The sequence below is a fragment of the Hydra viridissima genome, unplaced genomic scaffold (assembly GCF_058129835.1).
Source record: "Hydra viridissima isolate aposymbiotic clone 2 unplaced genomic scaffold, HvirCarnegie_v1 scaffold_7, whole genome shotgun sequence".
NCBI lineage: Eukaryota > Metazoa > Cnidaria > Hydrozoa > Anthoathecata > Hydridae > Hydra > Hydra viridissima.
In genome coordinates, this window is record NW_028324306.1 from 16,490,829 (window position 1) to 16,509,561 (window position 18,733).

Below are 18,733 nucleotides of genomic sequence, written 5' to 3' on the forward strand. Positions count from 1 at the left end.
AGGAAACTTGTTTTTTAAAAATTTTTGAGGTAAAAAAAACTTATAAGTATCAGGGCGTAAAAGAAATTGTTCCAAATTATTTTAACAGAACGCGTGTAGTTGTAAACGTTCGTGTATAAAGCGTATTAAAACATAACTCCGTTATATAAATAAACGCCATCGGTTGATGTTAAACTTCGAAAGAAAATTCCCACAAATTTCCACTTTTCTTGTTTTTATTTATCTTGGAATAATTGTTGTCCTCTATGAGTAAAAGTATAAAATGATGATCTGTTTCCTAGTGTTTCCCAAGACTTGCTTGCCAACTCTGCAGCAGCGTGTATGTCTTTTAACTCACCCGCCACTCGAACAATACCAAATATAGACATAAAAACACTCACCAAGACTTGAAGTGTTATCTAAGAAAAAAAGAATTTTTAATGGAAACATCAAATACAATTCCCAAACAAATATCAAATACAACTCCCAAACAAATATCAAATACAACTCCCAAACAAATATCAAATACAACTCCCAAACAAATATCAAATACAACTCCCAAACAAATATCAAATACAACTCCCAAACAAATATCAAATACAACTCCCAAACAAATATCAAATACAACTCCCAAACAAATATCAAATGCAATTCCCAAACAACATTAAATGGCTGTACGAGTTTCAAGATAAAGTTTTTAACGATAAAAATCAATAATTTAAGAAAATTTTAAAATGTTACAGTGCTCTGTTAATATTTTAGAGTAAGATTTTATGACATAAAATTTGTATGTTACACCACCAGGCTACACATCTATAGTGTCTTTGACTTAAGTCTATACGAGCTGAGCCGAACACAAAAAAAATCGAGTAATCTTAACCGATGAACAGTAAATAGGTTTAATAAAATGTATAAAACATTATTTTTCTTTCGTACTTTATTCAGTTTACCCAATGATTAAGAACATTTAGGATTATAAGGTCTGGCTATCCATTATTCCAGGGACAAATGAAATACCAGACACCAGATAGACACTAAAACATGTAACAGGCTTTGAGAAAAATGTTCTTTCCAGGAAATCTTGTGATTTCTTTCGTGTCAATGACTAGGTAAAAAGGATAAAAAGAAAAGGCGACGAGTGAAATTTCTTTTCAGTCAAAAACGACTGGGTTAGTTTGATTCTGCTCTAAGATGGAAATAATTAAGGATTTAGACGGTACACATCAATAGTGTCTTCGACTTTAGGTAATCAATCTTGGTATTCATGGAATCGGATTGCTGCTGAGGGAAGATAGAGGAAGATGTTGATCAATATTAATTTTTTTCTGATCTTCCACCATATATATTTTTAAGGGATGGCTTCAATATTTGTTTTTTAATAACCTCATCTCCAGAAGCACCTTTTGATATTTAAGTTAATATACAAATCATTTTTGCACTCAAAATTTATAGCGTATCACTGTTGATTAGCAAGTGAAGTGTTGAGAGTTCATTTCGCTTTTCTCATATATTTCGCCAATAACTTCCAATGTATAATGAACATAGAGAAGATAAGTTTGAAATAATGAATAAATAAATGCCCAGAGGAATAAACAAATGCCCAGAGGAATAAAAAAATGCCCAGAGGAATAGATCTGCACCACGCAAAAATAATTCAAGCTAATTTATTTTTACTTAATCTTTAGTCGAACTCAAATATTTCAGCAAAAAAAAAAAAAGAACAAAAAACAACAAACTCTACAGACATTTTATTTACACGCAGTGTGAACGCAGTAATATAAATTTATGCAGAATAACTGTATATTGTTAAACGATTTTTTAATGGAGTCATAAATCAGGTATAAATAAAATATAATTATACCAGTATTTTTAGGTAGAGTTTATTTCCTTAACGTAGTTAAAAAAACGAAATTACAAGGAAGTTGTTTTTGTTTAAAAACTGCATCAATTAACTTTCTAAATTGTTATTCAAGCGTTTTAAATGATTAGCCGTTTTTTAGTTGAGATCTAGAAAGTCTGTGTACTTTATTTATGCAGATACAGGAGTTGTTTTAAAAAGACTTTCAGAGTTATTTTTAAAGTATTGTTAAACTTGTAAGAGAATTAGGTCTTTGAAAGTCTTAAAAATTAATATCATAAATGGACAATCGAAGATGGGAAACTAGTTCACGGAACCAACAGAAATTTTGAGCAGCATTTGTCATAAGAGAAATTGTAGGTTATTATTAACTCCGAAGTCGCCGTAAGGTTATTAAGTTCTACTTTATGTGTTTGTGTATGAAAGGAGAGTTGTTTCGCTGATAACTGACAAGAAAAGATGGAATCTTCTAATTCAACCATTTCGCCAGCATAATTATGATTCTCCACATCTGTTCAATTGAACTTTTGCGGGTCAAATTAAAAAAAAAAAAAGTTAAAAATAATGCCTGTCAAATGGTTCTTTCAAATGGCATAGCATTTGAAACTTCATGCAGGTAAATAGCTGTATTTTATCTGTACTTTTTTTATTTTTCTGTGAAATTTTTATCTGTTCTACTATGTAGTTTTTTTTATCCTTTTTTTTACAGTATTTGCTTTTTTTTATCCACTTACTTTGAGTTTTTGTTTCTCTTTTAAATCTTTTAAGAAAATTTTTTTATTGGAGCATTCTTTTTACTGCCGCTGTTTTCTGTTATAATTTTTTTTGACAAAAAAAAAATTGTCAAAATTCCAATGTTATGCAGTACAAAGTTACCTCTGCTATTCAAAGTTTTTTTTCCAAAATTACATTGTTCTTAAAAAAACAAAATGAAGCTTATTTTGCTTAACTTAGAAGGAGATATGCTTTTTTATGATGATGTGTTAAGCATTTGCTTAGTGTTTTATCACAGAATAAAGTAATTATTTAATAAGTATAAATAATCACGAATACAAGATAATTGTTTGTCATGCAAAAAAATCGCTTCTATTTTGCATCTAACAAGAAACTTTACGGACACGATGTAAAAACAACTCAGCTTGAATCTTAAGCAGAGATTTTAAAATAGGACTTTTTAATGAAACGAGCCCTGTAGATGTAGATGATTCTTAATGAAACGAGTCCTGTAGATGTAGATGATTCTTAATGAAACGAGCCCTGTAGAATTTTACTCAATGTGAAAAATAATATTTTACTAAAAAGAAAAAAAATATTGCTAAAAAATAATTACTTACGTCAATTGGAACCGATGCAAATTCTTCTTCTGTAAGTTTCAAATAGGTTCGATATTGGATGGCTGAGTAACCACAGTGTATCAACGAAACAATTCCTATTGTCACTAAGCACCTTCCCAAAACATCCATTGTTTTAACTTGAACTAAACAAAACAAAACAAAAGAAAATATAAACTGGAAAAACTTTTCAAGAAGTTATTGTAAAAGTGAATTTTTTTTCTTCTTTTGGGTTCAGACGCAACTAACATATAGGTATCACACACAGATATCACGCACAGATTTTACATACAGATAAGACGCAGTTAATTTTTTTTTAATTTACTAAATAAAGCCTATCTTTTGAAATTTCATACTAAAATAACAATTTAAACTAAAAAAAACATTTCACTTCTAAATAAAATAATAAAAATATCAGTCAAAAGAGAAATCATCAGAGAAGAAGTCACCAAACTCATCTCTATTTAAGCCAATGCAATTAGAATTGTCATCATGTGTGTTTGTAATATCCTTAATGGATATATTTTTAGACTGTTTGCTTTGAGATGTTGGCATATTCTCTTTTTCAGAAACCTGTGTATGTTGTATCTGGGTAGACTTGTCACAGAAGACACAAGGAAAAACATTAATGATATTACTTGGAGTGATATTAACATAGTGCTTCCTAGGAGTGGGACTAAAAACCGACACATCCTTCAATAATAAACCTGTACCAGGTTTTAGGTCAGCTTCAAATTCCTCTAACACTAGTTTATGCACGGCAGCATTAATTTCTCCAGTAGGATCTTTGAGAATAAGCTTTCCACTATTACCAACCTGCACAAAAAACTTAACCAGTGCACAAATGTATTTCACTTTACCATTTTCCAACTTGTTAAGGGCTGCATCAGATCGAATTGATGAAATACTTTGAGTAAAACAATCAGGATACAACATCTTAAATTCTGAGTGGCATTCCTCCCACATTGTCTGCGAAAAGTCTTCAGTATTATTTAATAACTCTTGAGGTAGAGGCACTTTTTGAGTTAAAGGTCTTTTAATTTTGACAGAATTAAGGGAATCTAAATCTTCTAGGTCTGAGATATTATTTAATTTTGGTAAGAGACCAGCCGGACCTGGGAATTTTGCAGTTTTTATTGGTACTTTTTTTATACAATCAAATGATTTCCTACTAACAAATGATTTTTTGACGCATGGCTCTTTTATTGTGTCTAACTGATTTGATGGTCTTTTTGTACTTTTAGCCATTCCAGATGTAGAATCTGTAACAGCTGATTTACAAGTTGGTAAAACGTTTACAGGTCTGCAAACATCAGCCAGGTTTTGTGTGAATTGTGGAGACTGGCTTTTTTTTATAGATTTAGGACTAAAGGATGCATGATTCAACGGACTAAAGGATGCATGATTCAACAATTTAGAAGTAAAACTTTTATTAGATAGAGTTTTTTTGAATAGCTGATCATTAGTTGGTAGTTGTGAAAATACAATGTCATCATCAGGTAAAAGATTTATATCCAATTTTGCTTTTGTACCATTTTGATTAACATCAAATTTGTTTGGGTTAAACTTTGGACTTTGAATTTGTTCTACTTCTTTAAAATTATTTTTGTGTGTTTTTTGTTGATTTTCCAGCAAGCTGACTTGTAAAATGTTTTCATCGTCTGAGAAGTCAATTTCATCTTCTACTGAAAACAGACCTTCCATCATTTTATCAAAAGACCTAAAAAATAAAACTCATCCTATAAGAATAGAGGTGTGTAATTACACAACTCTATACTACTGATAGTTCCAGTTTTATATTTAATAACATTAAATTTTATACACATATTTATTAATTTCACACACACACACACACACACACACACTCACACACACACACACACACACACACACACACACACACACACACACACACACACACACACACACACACACACACACACACAAATGCAAAATTAGACAAAGTTTATATACAGTTATTTTGAACAACTTTTTTTGTGACTTGTTCGTACAAAGTTTGATACTTTTTTGTTTACATGCCTTTTATCTAAAACTTTAAATCAAGTATTTTAATAGCACAAAATAAAAATTTATGCTTTAAAGTTGTTAAAACATCTAAATTCTGTTAAAACATCTAAAGTTATAAGTAAACTTTTCAACAAAAAGGAAAAAAAAGTTGTTTTTTTTCATTTTGCTTCCATTGAAGTCAATTAAACAGTAAATTTATTTGTTAAGTTTTATTGTGTTGTGGATGAAAACATTTGTGTACAGTTCTAGCTACAAAATATTGCTTCAAAATTTCATAAAAATCACCTAATAAAAAATATTTTGATGGTTAAAAATAACCCACAAAAGAAAAATCCCACAAAAAAAAAAAAAAAAAAAAAAAAAAAAAAAATTTAATAAAACTCAGAAAATTTTTCTTTCAAATTTTGCAACTAAAATTCAAGATTTGCAACTAAAAACCAACTAATAAAAAAAAAAAAAAAAGGTTTTCATATATGAAAAGAATAAAAAAGATGAGGCAACACAATTCTGAATAACTTCACAGATCAACATCTCACTCTATCGTATAACAAGATGCAGCATCTCAAAAATAACCTAAAAAAAAAAAATTACACTTAAAACTTAAGTTATCAACTTGCCTAAAATTGTAGCAAAAGTCAAAAAAGGAGTAAATAGTCACCTCAATGACAATTAGAATGATGATCATCCATTCAAGTCGATGGGAATGTTCATCATTTAAATGACTCCTCAACATTTCCACCAGTTCTGAACAAAGATCCATTTTAGAATTCATCACCTAAGAAAACAATTGTCATTTACCATAAACTGAGTTAATATGGTAGGCAAACATTTTTTTTCTTTTGAAGAAAAAAAGGCGATAACTTTTATTAATTTGGTCTCACTGCTTATGAATATTCTTCATTAACTGGTACTATTAGCATTATTGCAACTTTTTATGCTAAAATAATTTCTCAAGAAAAATTTTTCCACATTTCAAAAAGATTTCTCCCTTTGTTAAGTTGGGTTGGGGAAAGCCTTAATGATAAAAGTTCTCCAATTTTTTCCATGACTTCATCACGAGAAATATATAGCACAACAGTCTAAGCTAAAACTTCAAGCACGTTTTAATTAGATCATAGTTTTATAGCAAGAAATATTAAATTTATAACAATATAATTTTATATACATAACATTTATAACAAATAAGTTTATAACAAGAAACACTAAATTTGACCTGTAATAACTGAAGATCAATAGAGCATAAGCAGTTTCCCAAAAGTAAAATACTTTATACACTTTCCCTTTTAAAACAGAAAATGAGGGATACACAAACTTGTTAAGGTTATATACGATAATCTTATTCTTACAACAGTAGAAAAACTTGAGAAAGTAATTTGTGGAGGCCAATTTTGTTATAACATCATAAAACCATCATATCTACAAAAATTAAAACCTTCGTTCTTTTTGATATTTCAAGGTAAGAGCATGTCTTTGAATATAATTTTTCTAACTCTTCGTGGTTCCAATAAAAATCTGGTGTTGTGAGAATATCTGAGTACAAATTAATTTGATGCCTAGAAAAATTTTTTACAAAAAAAATTAAAGATTTTTTTATTTTTTACATTTTAATTCTTTTTAAAAAAGAAATTAAAAATTTTTTACTTTTAGAAACTTGCACTGTTAAACATTAGTCACCTTAACGATAAAAGCTCTCCAATTTTTTCCATTACTCCATCACGAGAAATGTCAATTTTTTTTTTCTGCTTTAACCTCTAAAGAAAAAAAACAAATGATATTTTTTTATTGTACAGCATATAGTTAACATCATTTTTATAATTACAGTTTTCTATTATACCCTATACTAAATATAAATCTAGATATAAATCTAAAACACAGTAAAACATATTTTATAACTGTGGCATAATTTGTTTAGCAAAGTAGAACAAATGGCAAAGTAAATTCAGCACACCTCGGGTATATGGCGTAAAGATCCTGAAAATCTATCCAGTGCTATTTCCCAAACATCCAACTTTACTGCATTAAAAGATTTTGAAGGATTAGGTAAAAGTGTAAAAGAAGCTTTATTTATACCAGTAACAATAACAACAGTTAATTTTTTTAGTTTTAGATGTTTGGTTTATAAAATTTTATTTTTTTATACCTCTAATTATACATATTTTTTTTATTTTTAAGAAAGTGAGAAAGTAACCTATTAATCTTGTTAATCTTCAATTTTCAAAAAACAAAATGAAAGATTTTTGATAAGATAAGAAAGAAATAATCATTAGTTGTAATAATCAAAACTTTAAAATAAAACTTTTAAAAAGTAAAATAACAAATACCTGATAATGCAACTGCATTTGAGAATGCCATTTTTTCTAACGCCTGATTTTCTTCAGTTGATTGATTGCTAAGGTAGATGTCACCATCTGTTAGGGTGGATACTCCACTAAAAACATAAAAACAATGAACCTGTTGTAAATTTTTAAAAGTTGAGATATATGTAAAGAAACTTATAACACTTACTTTGTAGAGAAAAAATTAAGTTCCTCGCTGACTTCATGAATGTCCAAGAGACTAAATGGTGACTTCTCGTGCTGTGAAAGAACCTTTTTCAAAAACCATACCTGATAGATAAGTATTTAAACTTTAAGGTACTTGCATCATCACTTTATTGCTTCTTAAAAATATTTGATAAACAAAAAAAAGAAGCAGAAGACAAACAAAACTCTCAAGTGACTAGTAAAGTGTTCTCACTCATTTTGTGATACCAGATATTTGTGGCTATTGTGAATATGTAAACCACAATTATTAGAAACTTGGCAATTAGTATAGGCAGAGATTTTTTATTCTTGTTTTTATGGTTAATTTTGTAAGATTTGCTGAAACATCAAGATTAGACACAAAAAAAGGAATAAAAAGGAAGCTACTATTGCAATCCTACCCCCTCCCCACCACAACTATTTCCCAGTATTTATTATAATGATTAAAGTTTGTGAAGCTCAGTGACCATCCAGATGAAGATCATGAAGATTTGTGAAGATCATCCAGATCATATTTTAAAAATCCAGAAAATATTTTGACAAAATAAATCCAGAAAAAATCCAGAATATATATTTCCCTTTTCTTTAAAACAGCTCCACTATGGGGAAAGAGGGAGAGGAGAAGGGAAGCACTGCTTCATAAAAGTTTTATTTTAAACATCTAGACAGTCAAAAAATGCATTTAGTTAAAATATAACAGCCAAAAAAATGCATTTAGTAAAAAAAGTAACGTTGAATATTATTGTTATTCAATATTTTATACCTAATATAAAGCTTTGGAAGATATTTTTGTCTCTAACTTAAACATGATTTTCTACTTTTTAACTGTTGTCAAAGCTGAATGAAGAAGTAGAACATTTCGTTTGTTATGAAACATGTTTATATGCACTCTTGAACTTACAAAAAAAACTATCATTAACTATCAAAACAACAAATTTAATAAGAATTGCCCATTAAAATATCTGCAAAGAAATATACACAACAAAATACGTGGATTAATTTTATAATTTGATATTATATTTTTTTAGAACATAAATTTAGATTTTTTAAAACTGTTAGCTTGCTGTTATTTATCTTCTGCATAAATTTTTTATTTAATTTTCTGCTTAACAAACAAACCCTTAGATTACTAATATAATTATTTTTATTACAGAAAGTTACACGCTCTTACTAATGATGATTAATAAATTGTTTTTCTTTTATTTGTTTATTACGCATCTGAACATGTGATTTTTTTTAAAAAAAAAGATTTACTCATATGATTTGTCACCTTTTTCACTTATTTAATGGTACTTAACAAATTCAGTTATTTGATGAATTAACTACAAAAATAGATTTTTAAACATCTTTTTGGATAACTTTTTGGATTTCTAAAAAAACTAAAAATTGAAAAAAATATATGGAAGCTGTTTTTTTGCTATGTTTTCTATCACTAAGAAATTGATTAAAAACATACATTGAATAATAAATGTAAAATTAGTGGTTCTCAAATCATACAAAACATATCTTACCTCGCTTTTGGAAACATTCCAACAAACAAATGAACCAAGTCGCCTAAATAAAAGTTTCAAAATAAAAAGGGCCAAAAATTGATAAAATTTCTAAAGGAAATATTATTTATCAATGTCAAAGTCTTGAAATCTTGAAGCAATATAACCAAAAAGAAAAAAGAAAAAAAGAAAGAGAAACCTGAGTGAAGTTAAAAGAAATTCTTAACATTTTTCCAAGAATTATTTTGATGCACTTATTATGCTTAAACAAGAATGCAATAGTTAAAAGCTTACTCAATTAAAAAGGCAAATCATCAAATTCAAACAGTAATTTAAAATGCAGATCCTTAGCTCCCAAGTTGCATTGTGTGTAATGTCCAATACATACAAGATAGGAAAAAATAAAAATGGTTTTAATACTGGAAGCCTAATAAGAGAGTAATATCTACTCAAAGAAATTTACTATTTGCAGATCTGTGAGGGTCTTTATTACAGGTACTTTAGTATTTTTTGCAGATAAGAAAATTTCAAAGTTTCACTGTTTTTATGGAAAAAGCTTTCATGTATATATATAGAAATCTATTACCTGAATATGAAAACATGTCCTATTTCATTTTCAGTGTTTGATGTTTTTATATAGAGAACATCAGTAGCATCTAAAAAAATATTTTCATTTTTCAAAGAAAAACAAAAAACTTTATTATTTTCAAACAAGCTTCAGTTTAATTGCTGACACCTGAAAGGCTGTGCTGTTACTAATTAACAGAAAGAGGCTGAAAATTCAATTTAACTCCTACAATAGTCTGACTTATTTATAACAAAAAACATAACAACTTTACCTTTTGGTAAATTAGCTAAGGTATATGCTGTATTGCATTCAGGGGCATAAACTTTATTTGCAAAATATTTTCGAATCTCTGAAAGATCATAAGTTTCACACGTTGAATATGCAGAGCAAAGATTCTATTGGAAAAGGAAAAATAAAAAATTAGTTCTGAATAACACTTACAATTTTTGATGCAAATTTTTGATGAGATCTTGAACTTGTAAAATAAAAATTATTTTCAATTTCAAGATCACATCAAAAAAAAAAAAAAGTTTTTATTTTTTCTCAACTTTTGAATGAACTACTTTATTTAATTTTCAAACTTTAAAAAGAAATTTTTTGACATTTTACAAAGATGATATTCTTTGTAATTTTTTTAAAATTAGACATACAACATGAAAAAAATTAACAATTGGTGTAATTTATATCTTATTGACTTAAATTGAAATTAAGAGCTAACTTTCTTCTTTTGTTCTGTAGACAAATGCCGGTTGTACGAGAGTTTGGCGCTCTTGGTATAACGAATAATTGAGGAAACAATTTTTTTCATAACGAACCACAGTTAATTCACCTGTAACATATAGGGTATCAACAATTTTTAGCTAAAATAAAAAAACAGGAAAATATTTAAATTTATTTTTAGAACTGCACGTACAAAAAAGATCACATTCCAAAAGATTACTATGTGAATAAGATCACACTTTTGGTAAAATACAATTACTGTAACAAAACTGTTCACTGGACAAGATCAAAAAACGATCAGCTCACCACTCACTAGCTCACAAGTACAGCAGCTTACAATAAAATTTATTTGACAAAAACTTATCTTTATTTAAGCTTTAGTTTAAAAAGATGTACTAAGTTAGTGTACTTAACCAACTGTTATTATCAGTTTTTTATTTATTTTTTCAAGATTCCTTTTCTAACGCCTTCACATTTTATACAAAAAAAAAAAGAAAAGAAAAGAAAACCAAGAAAAAAGAAATACTTTTTAAAAACCATTTTGTAAACAAAATCTTACACGAGCATTTAGAGATATTATATATTGTAATGAAATTGCATACATTGAACAAACATTGTATTTTTCAGTGTTACAAGAAATTATAAACATAAATATACAAATTAACACAAAAGTTTTGGGTGAAGTAACTAAAATGTTTTAGAACAAAGTAAACACCAATCACCTGAAAAATAAATCAATTGTCGCCTAGAAATTTAATCTTAAGTTCACATAAACAAACTGCGAGTATTAAAAATGGTTGAGCCAAACAGCAACAAGTGAGAAGTAAAACTAGGTGTTTTGCTTAAAATACTTTTCCCAACATTTTGAAGGCAACAAAAACATCTTGAACATTTACATTGTTCAAGCAACAGATAAAACAGCATATCAGTTTCTTCTAAACCTTTAAAGATCGTCGTTACAGCTATTTTGTTAAAAGAACCAAATCTGCAATCAAATCTTGGAATGCACTTAACACCTGTAAAAGAAAAATTATCTTACAGCTACAAGTAAAAAAAAAAAAAAAAAAAAAAAAAGAAAAATAGTGAAAATTATCTCACCTCTCCTTTTGCGTTCTGTGACAAAACTTTGAGCTTACTTACAGAAAACTAAAAAAAGAAAATTAACTATTACTATAAATAACTCATAAAAATCTCATTTGCTTTACTGTAGACAAACAAAGATTTGTTTACTAAACAAAAATTTAAACTTGACAATCAAATTTTACCAACTCTAATGCAGAATGTAAAACTTCAATGCAGTCAGGTTCACACAAAATTGATTGTAATAATCTAAAGCAATAAAAAAAATAATAATAATAAAAGTAAAATTAAAAAATATAAAATAAAATAAAAAAAACAACAAACAAACAGAAAACAGAAAGAAGTTCAAAAGAACTTTATAAAACAAAAAAAAAACAAGATCACCTTAAGGCATGCAGTTTGTTGTCAGGAAGTTTATCATCTAGAGGAGCCAACATCAAAAGATTCTTTTAGTTTATTATACATACAGATACTTTGAAAGTTGAAAGCTCTTCTGACAGTTAAATACAACAATGTTGACACAAAAAACATCGCAAAAAAATTTTGCTTTACAATTCTTATCTTTTAAAAAAGAAAATTTTTGAAACCTTGAATGACTTGTGAAAGATCAGATAATAAAGATTTTAAGCTACAAAGAAACTTCATTCCTTTCTGATTGATGCTAAAAGAAATATAAAAAGGAACTATAAGTATATACAGTATATAAATACATATATAGTATATAAGTATATATAGAAACATATCAACATAAAAAGTTAATTATTAAAACAGCAAAAAAAAAAAAAAGAAAAAATATAAACAGTATCTAATCTTTCTGAATTCATGAAAAAAAATTAAAAGTAAAAATAACATTTACTAAAATTTTCTTAAGTAGTGTATTTTTTAAGTTTTTTTTTTTCAGTTAGTCTATTTTCTAAGCAGGGTAGTATAGCTGACCCCTGGATAACATTAGTTTTCAGTGAAAGCGAAATGTATTACAACAAGGATGTAAATAATAAAACTTTTAAGTTTTCTTATGTAAAAGTTCTTTACATAAACTTTTAACTTATGTCTGGCTAATTATCCTTCATGGAATGCATTTTATCCATTTTTCAGTCATTTTATTGTATTACGTGATTATTAAATCTTCTCTAAAGAGAACTTTACAAAGATTATTTTCCTCTGTCTTATTTGTTCACAAATATAACATTACCTAATATTGTACATGCACTTTAAAGCCATGTTCCTCATTTTCATCCATTTCATTTCTTGAAAAGGGAATTCAGAAACAACATTGAGCATCGTCTTAAGCACTTCTTTACCACTAACACGGCTACTTAGAAGTTCTCTTCCGAAAGCTGATGCTGTTATATTAGTTATCACACCCATTAATGCAAGAACAAAACGATATTCACTATTTGCACTATCAAGACGAGCTGGACTACTATGAACAGCATTCACATAGCTCTCAAGTGTGTGATAAGCAAGTTGAAAAAAGTCGTCAGCGTTATCCTTAAATAAGTAATAATAAAAAAAGTCGTCAGCGTTATCCTTAAATAAGTAATAAATTAAAAAAAAAACAACTAAAAAGAATCTTAAAGTAAAGTTAAAAAGCATAGATATCAGACAATAAACAGTTGCTTTTTTAAAATAATCTTCTCAATCAATTTTCAATTTTTTAGTGGGCATCACAAACCAAAAATTTGAAGTTCAGAGTTTTTTAGTAACTTGGGCATCACAAACCAAAAATTTGAAGTTCAGAATTTTTTAGTAACTTGGGCATCACAAACCAAAAATTTGAAGTTCAGAGTTTTTTAGTAACTTGGGCATCACAAACCAAAAATTTGAAGTTCAGAATTTTTTAGTAACTTGGGCATCACAAACCAAAAATTTGAAGTTCAGAATTTTTTAGTAACTTGGGCATCACAAACCAAAAATTTGAAGTTCAGAGTTTTTTTCTAAAATGTAAATTTCCAATAAATTTGAGAAATAATCTGCAATTTTGAGTATCGATGTTATAAATTTGATATGAAAACTGTCAATTGTAAAAGAACTAAGTTGCATTCAGATAATATTGATAAACTTATCTACATTAGAGTGCAAACCCCCTTGATATCTTCCAACTCTTTTACAGGATCGAAAAATTGTTCCACTAAGTTTGTTCTTGACTTAGTAAAGTAAATTTTTTTGATTTTTGGATTGCAGTTTAAACATTGGTGATATATTTACATTTTCTTATTCCTTTTTAATTGTTTTTGTAAAAATTGTTCTTATTCCTTATTAGTCTCAACTATTCATTCTGCACGATGTGAAAACTAAATTCAGCTTTCCAGTTGCACAAGCCAAACCAGACCATTAGCTAATCTCCTCCAAAAGTTCTGTTTGAAAAATGTTGTGGTCCTTTTCTCAAATCACACAAATATCCATCCAATCTATCAGGACCATCTAAACTTATTTTCATCCAAAAAGATTATTTAGACCTTTTTTTTATTGAAATTAGAAAACATTTTTATATCAATAATAAACTTATTATTATTTGTTAAACTTCATATTATCAAGTCACCTGATTCCAATCACAAGTCATAGTTTCTCGCTTAAATTTCATGTGGTTTTTCTTGTGAATGGGATTCAGATTTTCTGCCTTTTAAACTTTTGAAATTCTTTTGAACTCTTTGAAATGTTTGGACTTTTTTTGATTAGCGCATCTAATTGTTTCTCTACTAGAATTGAGCACTAATTTTGATTTAACTCGGAACAAAGATTTAATTGAATTTCATACCAATCTTACAATTTGATTTTTCTCTATAAAAGATTTCTTTTGCTTTGATTTCCATACATTTTTGTCATATTCAGAGGGATTTTTCAAGAAATTTCTGATATGATGCTCTGATCTATTGAGTCTCATGGCAATTTCTCAATTTGAGAGATTTTCTTCATGAAAGGCTACTATTTTTCCCTTCATACATCAGTCAGAGCCTTTCCTCTAGGGATTTTCAATAATCACTATAAATCACTTACTAAAATTGACATAAAATACTGAAGACTTTATCATAACTTACATGTGTTTTTAGAAAAGAGAAAAACCTAAAAATCGAATTTTTTGATAAAATTAAAAGAATTATTGAACAATTAAATGGCTCATTACTACTCTTTTTGACACTCATTAAACATTAGTGTTAGTGGATATTTTTAATGTTGAAACATTAAAATTAACTGTATGCATACAAAGAACTGAGACAGAGTGTATGTACAGCCCAAGAATAAAAATTGAAAATCACACAACCATTCTGTACACACTTGAACAAAGTGTTAATCTTAAGCAAATTAGGAGAGGCATTTATGATGAACCAGAAAGTTGCTGCAAAAACTAAAATTAATGATGTCTCCTAAGTTTGCATTAATAGATTGGGATGGATTTACCTACCTCTATATACCTCTAACCTACCTCTAACCTGCTCTCAGCAATCAATATTAAGAGAGGTTGGCAGTAGTTGATGAAAATTTAAAAATCTTAAATTATAGCTGCAGCATACTAATGATGAACAAGTTGGTGATATTATATAAAAGATTTTTCATGATTTACTGGTAAGTTTATACATCTGCATTATATACTGATCATATGAATTTTGGAGGAATTTTTGTGTTTAGCAGTGACTTGATCATCTTTTTGTCTGATTGCTTACATCTCTTCAAGGAATTAATCTTAGCTTAGTATTTAATGATTAACTTTTTTCCTATATTGGAAATAAATAATTTAAAAAATATTTTCTATTTTTTTACCAGTAGATAAAGTCATAATTTGTGAATGATATGGATAAGCCTTATGTTTAATTAAGGCATCTTGAGCAGTCTCAGAACTGAAAAGTACCCTACAAGTTGTAAAACAAGAAGCAAACTACCAAGGTTGAGGACATGAAAATCTAAATCTTTAATATTTTTCACCTTCAATAATCTCAAACAGGATTATACAAATTTTTTTTAAGAAAAAAACAAACAAAAAAAAACATGATCTAAGGAAAAAAATATTTATCTAAACTCTGAAGCAATTTTAATTTATCTTAACCAACCTGAAGCAACTTTAATCGATTTTGATCTAATTTTTGACATTATAAAATCTGACAAGGAAATATAAAACAAATTATTTTAAATAATTATCTTTAATGAGCCCAAATCATCTTAAATAAGCTCATTATTGCTTAAATTGGCTTCATTTAAGAGTTTGGAAGAAATACATAACCGATTACTTTTCTATAATTTTTAATGCATAATGGTTTACGGATAAAATCATAAACAAGGTCTATGAAAATTTAAATGGGCTGCAGGTTCCAAAAGGCTAAAAATGCTTTGAAAAATTAGATATCAGGTATGGGGAAAATGTTTGAAAGTCTGACATGAAAATCAGTTTGAATTGGAAATAATTTCAATCTAGGAAGCAGATGCTCATTAAACAACATTTAACGAATCAAAACAATTTTTAATCAATTTTTAATCAAAACAACATTTAACCAATCATTAACAAGAATATACAGAAAGATATTATTGTAGAAAAATTTTTTACTCCACTAAGCAGCATATGAATTGAGTCTTCATTTTGTGATATTCTCCATAGTAGAGAACACGTAGTTCCACCGAGCGTTGCACAATACGCTGATTGTTCATCGGTTATTTCTTTCAGCTCAAACACTTGTTTCTAAGTGTGATCAAGCAGAAAGAAAATTAATACCACATTTGTTAATTTAAAATTGTTTTTTTTTGTTAAATTAACTACATTTAAACCATTAACTGCATCATTTACATTATACAAATTGAAAACACCTACTCTAAGATCAGCATTTTCCTAAACAGAAAAATAAGAAATTCATTCAATAAAGCAAAAATTTGATATAGATATATGGCAAGTAAGTTGCTTGAACAGATAGAATAACTATCTATAAATTTACAGAAGCATTAAAAACTAAGGCTTACCAAATGGTATCAAACAACTGGATAAGCTGAACTATTTATACTTGTGTATTTTTAGGTTGCAAGAAGCTATTTTAAGTTTTGTTCCAAAACTTAAAATAATCTCTTACAACCTAGATTAGTATACCACTATAATATTAGACTAGAATACCACTTGAATCATTTTCTAAAAACTTAAGTTCCATTATCTAGATTAAATTCTGTGAAATTTATGTGAAATCTTCTGAAATTTAAATAAAAGAATTAGCTAAAATAAATAATCAAAGCAATGAAAATATATTTTACAATGATTGATTGGATATTCAATCCCTGATAATAACTACAAAATTTTATTTTTAAAAAACTCTCAGCACTCTAGATAAAATTAACAGGGTGTGTATTATCTATTAAAGATTTCTTAAGAGAAAATGAGCATTCAATAGAGCAACAGCATAAAATAAAGAGTTCAGAACCTGCCGCTCTTGTTCTGCTTCATTAAGAACAGAATCATAACGCTTTCTCAATAATTCTAACTCTTCTTCTAACAATCTTTTTTCTTTGCTAAACTGCAGTTTTTCTGTAAAATTTTCAAATTCTAAAACTAAATTAACTGAAACACCAAGAAATTTTCAAAATTTACCAAAATTTTTTAACAAAGCTTTTTTTTGTGTGTGTGTGTGTGTCATTAAACATAATATCATTATATAATATAATAATAATATCATAATAATCATTATACATAAACGTATAAAACGTATAAAAATACCGTATTGATGGAAATCAACATACCTTTTTCTCTATCCAAAAACTCAGCAGAACTTTTTAAGACCTGTTTATTTAAAATCTAAAATTGAATAGCTCAAGGTCAAACATTCAGTAAACATGAAGATATTGCATCAGTAAGTAAAGAAATGACAAACTAATGTTAGTGATGATACTCATGCACTATTGTTGGAACAATATTAATTTAAATGAAAAAACTATAACAAAATTATGAATAAACTATAATAGAATTACAATTCATATACCTTTTCTGTATATTTATAAAGACAGCAAATTCATAGGGAAAAGAGATATTAAAAAATACCTTAGGAAGGGTGTCTTTAAGAATATTTACTTCATTTGTTATTCTGTTCATGTATGCTTTTGGTACAAGCACATAATTCTCCTTCTTTTGAAAACAAAAAAAAAAAAAAAAAAAAAAAGAAATTAATTTTTTCCATATAAATTCAATCTAAAAATTTTAAATTAGAAAAATCACATTTTTTTGAAAATTTCTTCTATTTTTGCAAAAAAAAATAAAAAAAATAAACAAAATTCAACTTATGCGTTTGAATATCTATATCTTTTATAATGGATTTTATTTAATCTTATTAAATTTGAAGTACCAAACAATTTCTAACAGATTCAAATTTAAAATGTGAGAAAATAGAGTCATAGTTTCACATAATAAAATACTTTAAAATAAAATTCTGGGTAATAAGCAATTTGCTTTTTTTAGCAATCACTCTCTTTATTAGTGATGAAACTCTCCCAATAGTAACTCTTTTAAATCAAGTCTGGAAAAAGAAGCTTAAAATACTTTGAGGGAGCAAAATAGTATTTTAAATAAATCTAGGAAATGCTTAAAAGCCTTTAAAATACAATTGAATTTTTTGACAAAGATTTTTCTTTAATGGAGTTTGCATGTAAAGCTTTTGTTGCTTACCAAAATAAATAAATATTAATTTAAATACTGATGCAAGCTAATGAGAAACATAAGTGAGCATTATGGATGTGCTCCAGCTTCATTTTCATCGTATATCTATTCACAGCACATCACAACCACATTAAATATTGCAATTATGACGCTTTTATCTTAGGATGTGAATTTAATGGATTAGGTTGGTACCAAACTTTTAATTGTTGCATAATTTGCATAATTTGAGGAAGTTATAAATCAAAGAAAAATAATTATGTATGAAATTATCATAAGAAATAACCAAATTTAAAGTTGATTGTTTTGCTGAATCAGTCAATTGATGTTGTCAAAATTGTACCAAATCAACTGGGTGGTATTAATAGTGAAAGGAATCATTACCAACTCAAAATCAGATTGCAAACCATGATTCATTGTCTCATCAGATGTTGAACAATTCATAACTTTTTAGTTTTTAAATCTCTATGAAAAAAAAAGTAAAGTTTACGTAGGAAACAAAATCATATACATATTTTGTATCATTCCACCTAAGAAATCC

At 27.5% G+C, this 18,733-nt stretch overlaps 4 protein-coding genes across 10 annotated transcripts; all 4 read right to left on the minus strand.

The window, feature by feature from the left end:
- Positions 1–7: 7 nt before the first annotated feature.
- On the minus strand, positions 8–3,352 carry LOC145184215 (ER membrane protein complex subunit 5-like). The gene is made up of 2 exons (XM_080059835.2): positions 3,172–3,352; positions 8–398 (listed from the first exon to the last, which is right to left on the minus strand). The coding sequence occupies exons 1-2, from the start codon at positions 3,298–3,300 to the stop codon at positions 216–218; spliced, it is 312 nt and encodes a 103-aa protein (XP_079915961.2). The 5' UTR covers positions 3,301–3,352; the 3' UTR covers positions 8–215.
- Positions 3,353–3,450: 98 nt separating this feature from the next.
- LOC145184776 (uncharacterized) lies at positions 3,451–5,256 on the minus strand. The gene is made up of 2 exons (XM_090092167.1): positions 5,143–5,256; positions 3,451–4,888 (listed from the first exon to the last, which is right to left on the minus strand). The coding sequence occupies exon 2, from the start codon at positions 4,873–4,875 to the stop codon at positions 3,583–3,585; it is 1,293 nt and encodes a 430-aa protein (XP_089948293.1). The 5' UTR covers positions 4,876–4,888; positions 5,143–5,256; the 3' UTR covers positions 3,451–3,582.
- A 342-nt stretch (positions 5,257–5,598) lies between these two features.
- LOC145184679 (required for meiotic nuclear division protein 1 homolog) lies at positions 5,599–11,429 on the minus strand. 3 transcript variants are annotated; one of them, XM_090092174.1, is made up of 12 exons: positions 11,219–11,429; positions 10,495–10,605; positions 10,048–10,171; positions 9,795–9,864; positions 9,230–9,272; positions 7,702–7,802; positions 7,518–7,624; positions 7,145–7,209; positions 6,871–6,947; positions 6,629–6,749; positions 5,855–5,971; positions 5,599–5,769 (listed from the first exon to the last, which is right to left on the minus strand). In XM_090092174.1, exons 2-12 carry the CDS (start codon positions 10,582–10,584, stop codon positions 5,734–5,736), a joined length of 951 nt encoding a protein of 316 aa, XP_089948300.1. In that variant the 5' UTR covers positions 10,585–10,605; positions 11,219–11,429; the 3' UTR covers positions 5,599–5,733. The 3 variants fall into 3 exon arrangements, with proteins under 3 accessions (XP_089948300.1, XP_089948299.1, XP_089948301.1); XM_090092173.1 differs by having other exon boundaries at positions 10,495–10,636; positions 11,219–11,358; XM_090092175.1 differs by lacking the exons at positions 9,795–9,864; positions 10,048–10,171; positions 10,495–10,605; positions 11,219–11,429 and adding an exon at positions 9,503–9,629.
- On the minus strand, positions 11,307–18,659 carry LOC149886374 (heat shock factor 2-binding protein-like). 5 transcript variants are annotated; one of them, XM_090092169.1, is made up of 12 exons: positions 18,577–18,659; positions 17,584–17,667; positions 17,286–17,325; positions 16,970–17,073; positions 16,375–16,392; positions 16,114–16,245; positions 12,769–13,067; positions 12,164–12,237; positions 11,961–11,997; positions 11,762–11,825; positions 11,595–11,642; positions 11,307–11,512 (listed from the first exon to the last, which is right to left on the minus strand). In XM_090092169.1, the coding sequence occupies exons 1-12, from the start codon at positions 18,634–18,636 to the stop codon at positions 11,459–11,461; spliced, it is 1,014 nt and encodes a 337-aa protein (XP_089948295.1). In that variant the 5' UTR covers positions 18,637–18,659; the 3' UTR covers positions 11,307–11,458. The 5 variants fall into 5 exon arrangements, with proteins under 5 accessions (XP_089948295.1, XP_089948294.1, XP_089948296.1 ...); XM_090092168.1 differs by having other exon boundaries at positions 17,286–17,340; XM_090092170.1 differs by having other exon boundaries at positions 17,286–17,340; positions 18,479–18,659.
- Between the last annotated feature and the right edge of the window lie 74 nt (positions 18,660–18,733).

Coding starts and splice junctions, on each gene's coding strand:
- LOC149886374 (XM_090092168.1), bottom strand. CDS start 18,636: ATGAATTGTTCAACATCTGATGAGACAATGAATCATGGTTTGCAATCT. Junction 17,074..17,285: donor GTTTTTGGATAGAGAAAAAG/GTATGTTGATTT, acceptor AAAATTTTACAG/AAAAACTGCAGTTTAGCAAA. Junction 11,643..11,761: donor TACATTCTGCATTAGAGTTG/GTAAAATTTGAT, acceptor TTCTTTTTTTAG/TTTTCTGTAAGTAAGCTCAA.
- LOC145184215 (XM_080059835.2), bottom strand. CDS start 3,300: ATGGATGTTTTGGGAAGGTGCTTAGTGACAATAGGAATTGTTTCGTTG. Junction 399..3,171: donor TTGCATCGGTTCCAATTGAC/GTAAGTAATTAT, acceptor TTTTTTTCTTAG/ATAACACTTCAAGTCTTGGT.
- LOC145184776 (XM_090092167.1), bottom strand. CDS start 4,875: ATGATGGAAGGTCTGTTTTCAGTAGAAGATGAAATTGACTTCTCAGAC.
- LOC145184679 (XM_090092174.1), bottom strand. CDS start 10,584: ATGAAAAAAATTGTTTCCTCAATTATTCGTTATACCAAGAGCGCCAAA. Junction 7,803..9,229: donor GGAATGTTTCCAAAAGCGAG/GTAAGATATGTT, acceptor CTTATCTATCAG/GTATGGTTTTTGAAAAAGGT. Junction 5,770..5,854: donor TCATTCTAATTGTCATTGAG/GTGACTATTTAC, acceptor TTTTTTTTTTAG/GTTATTTTTGAGATGCTGCA.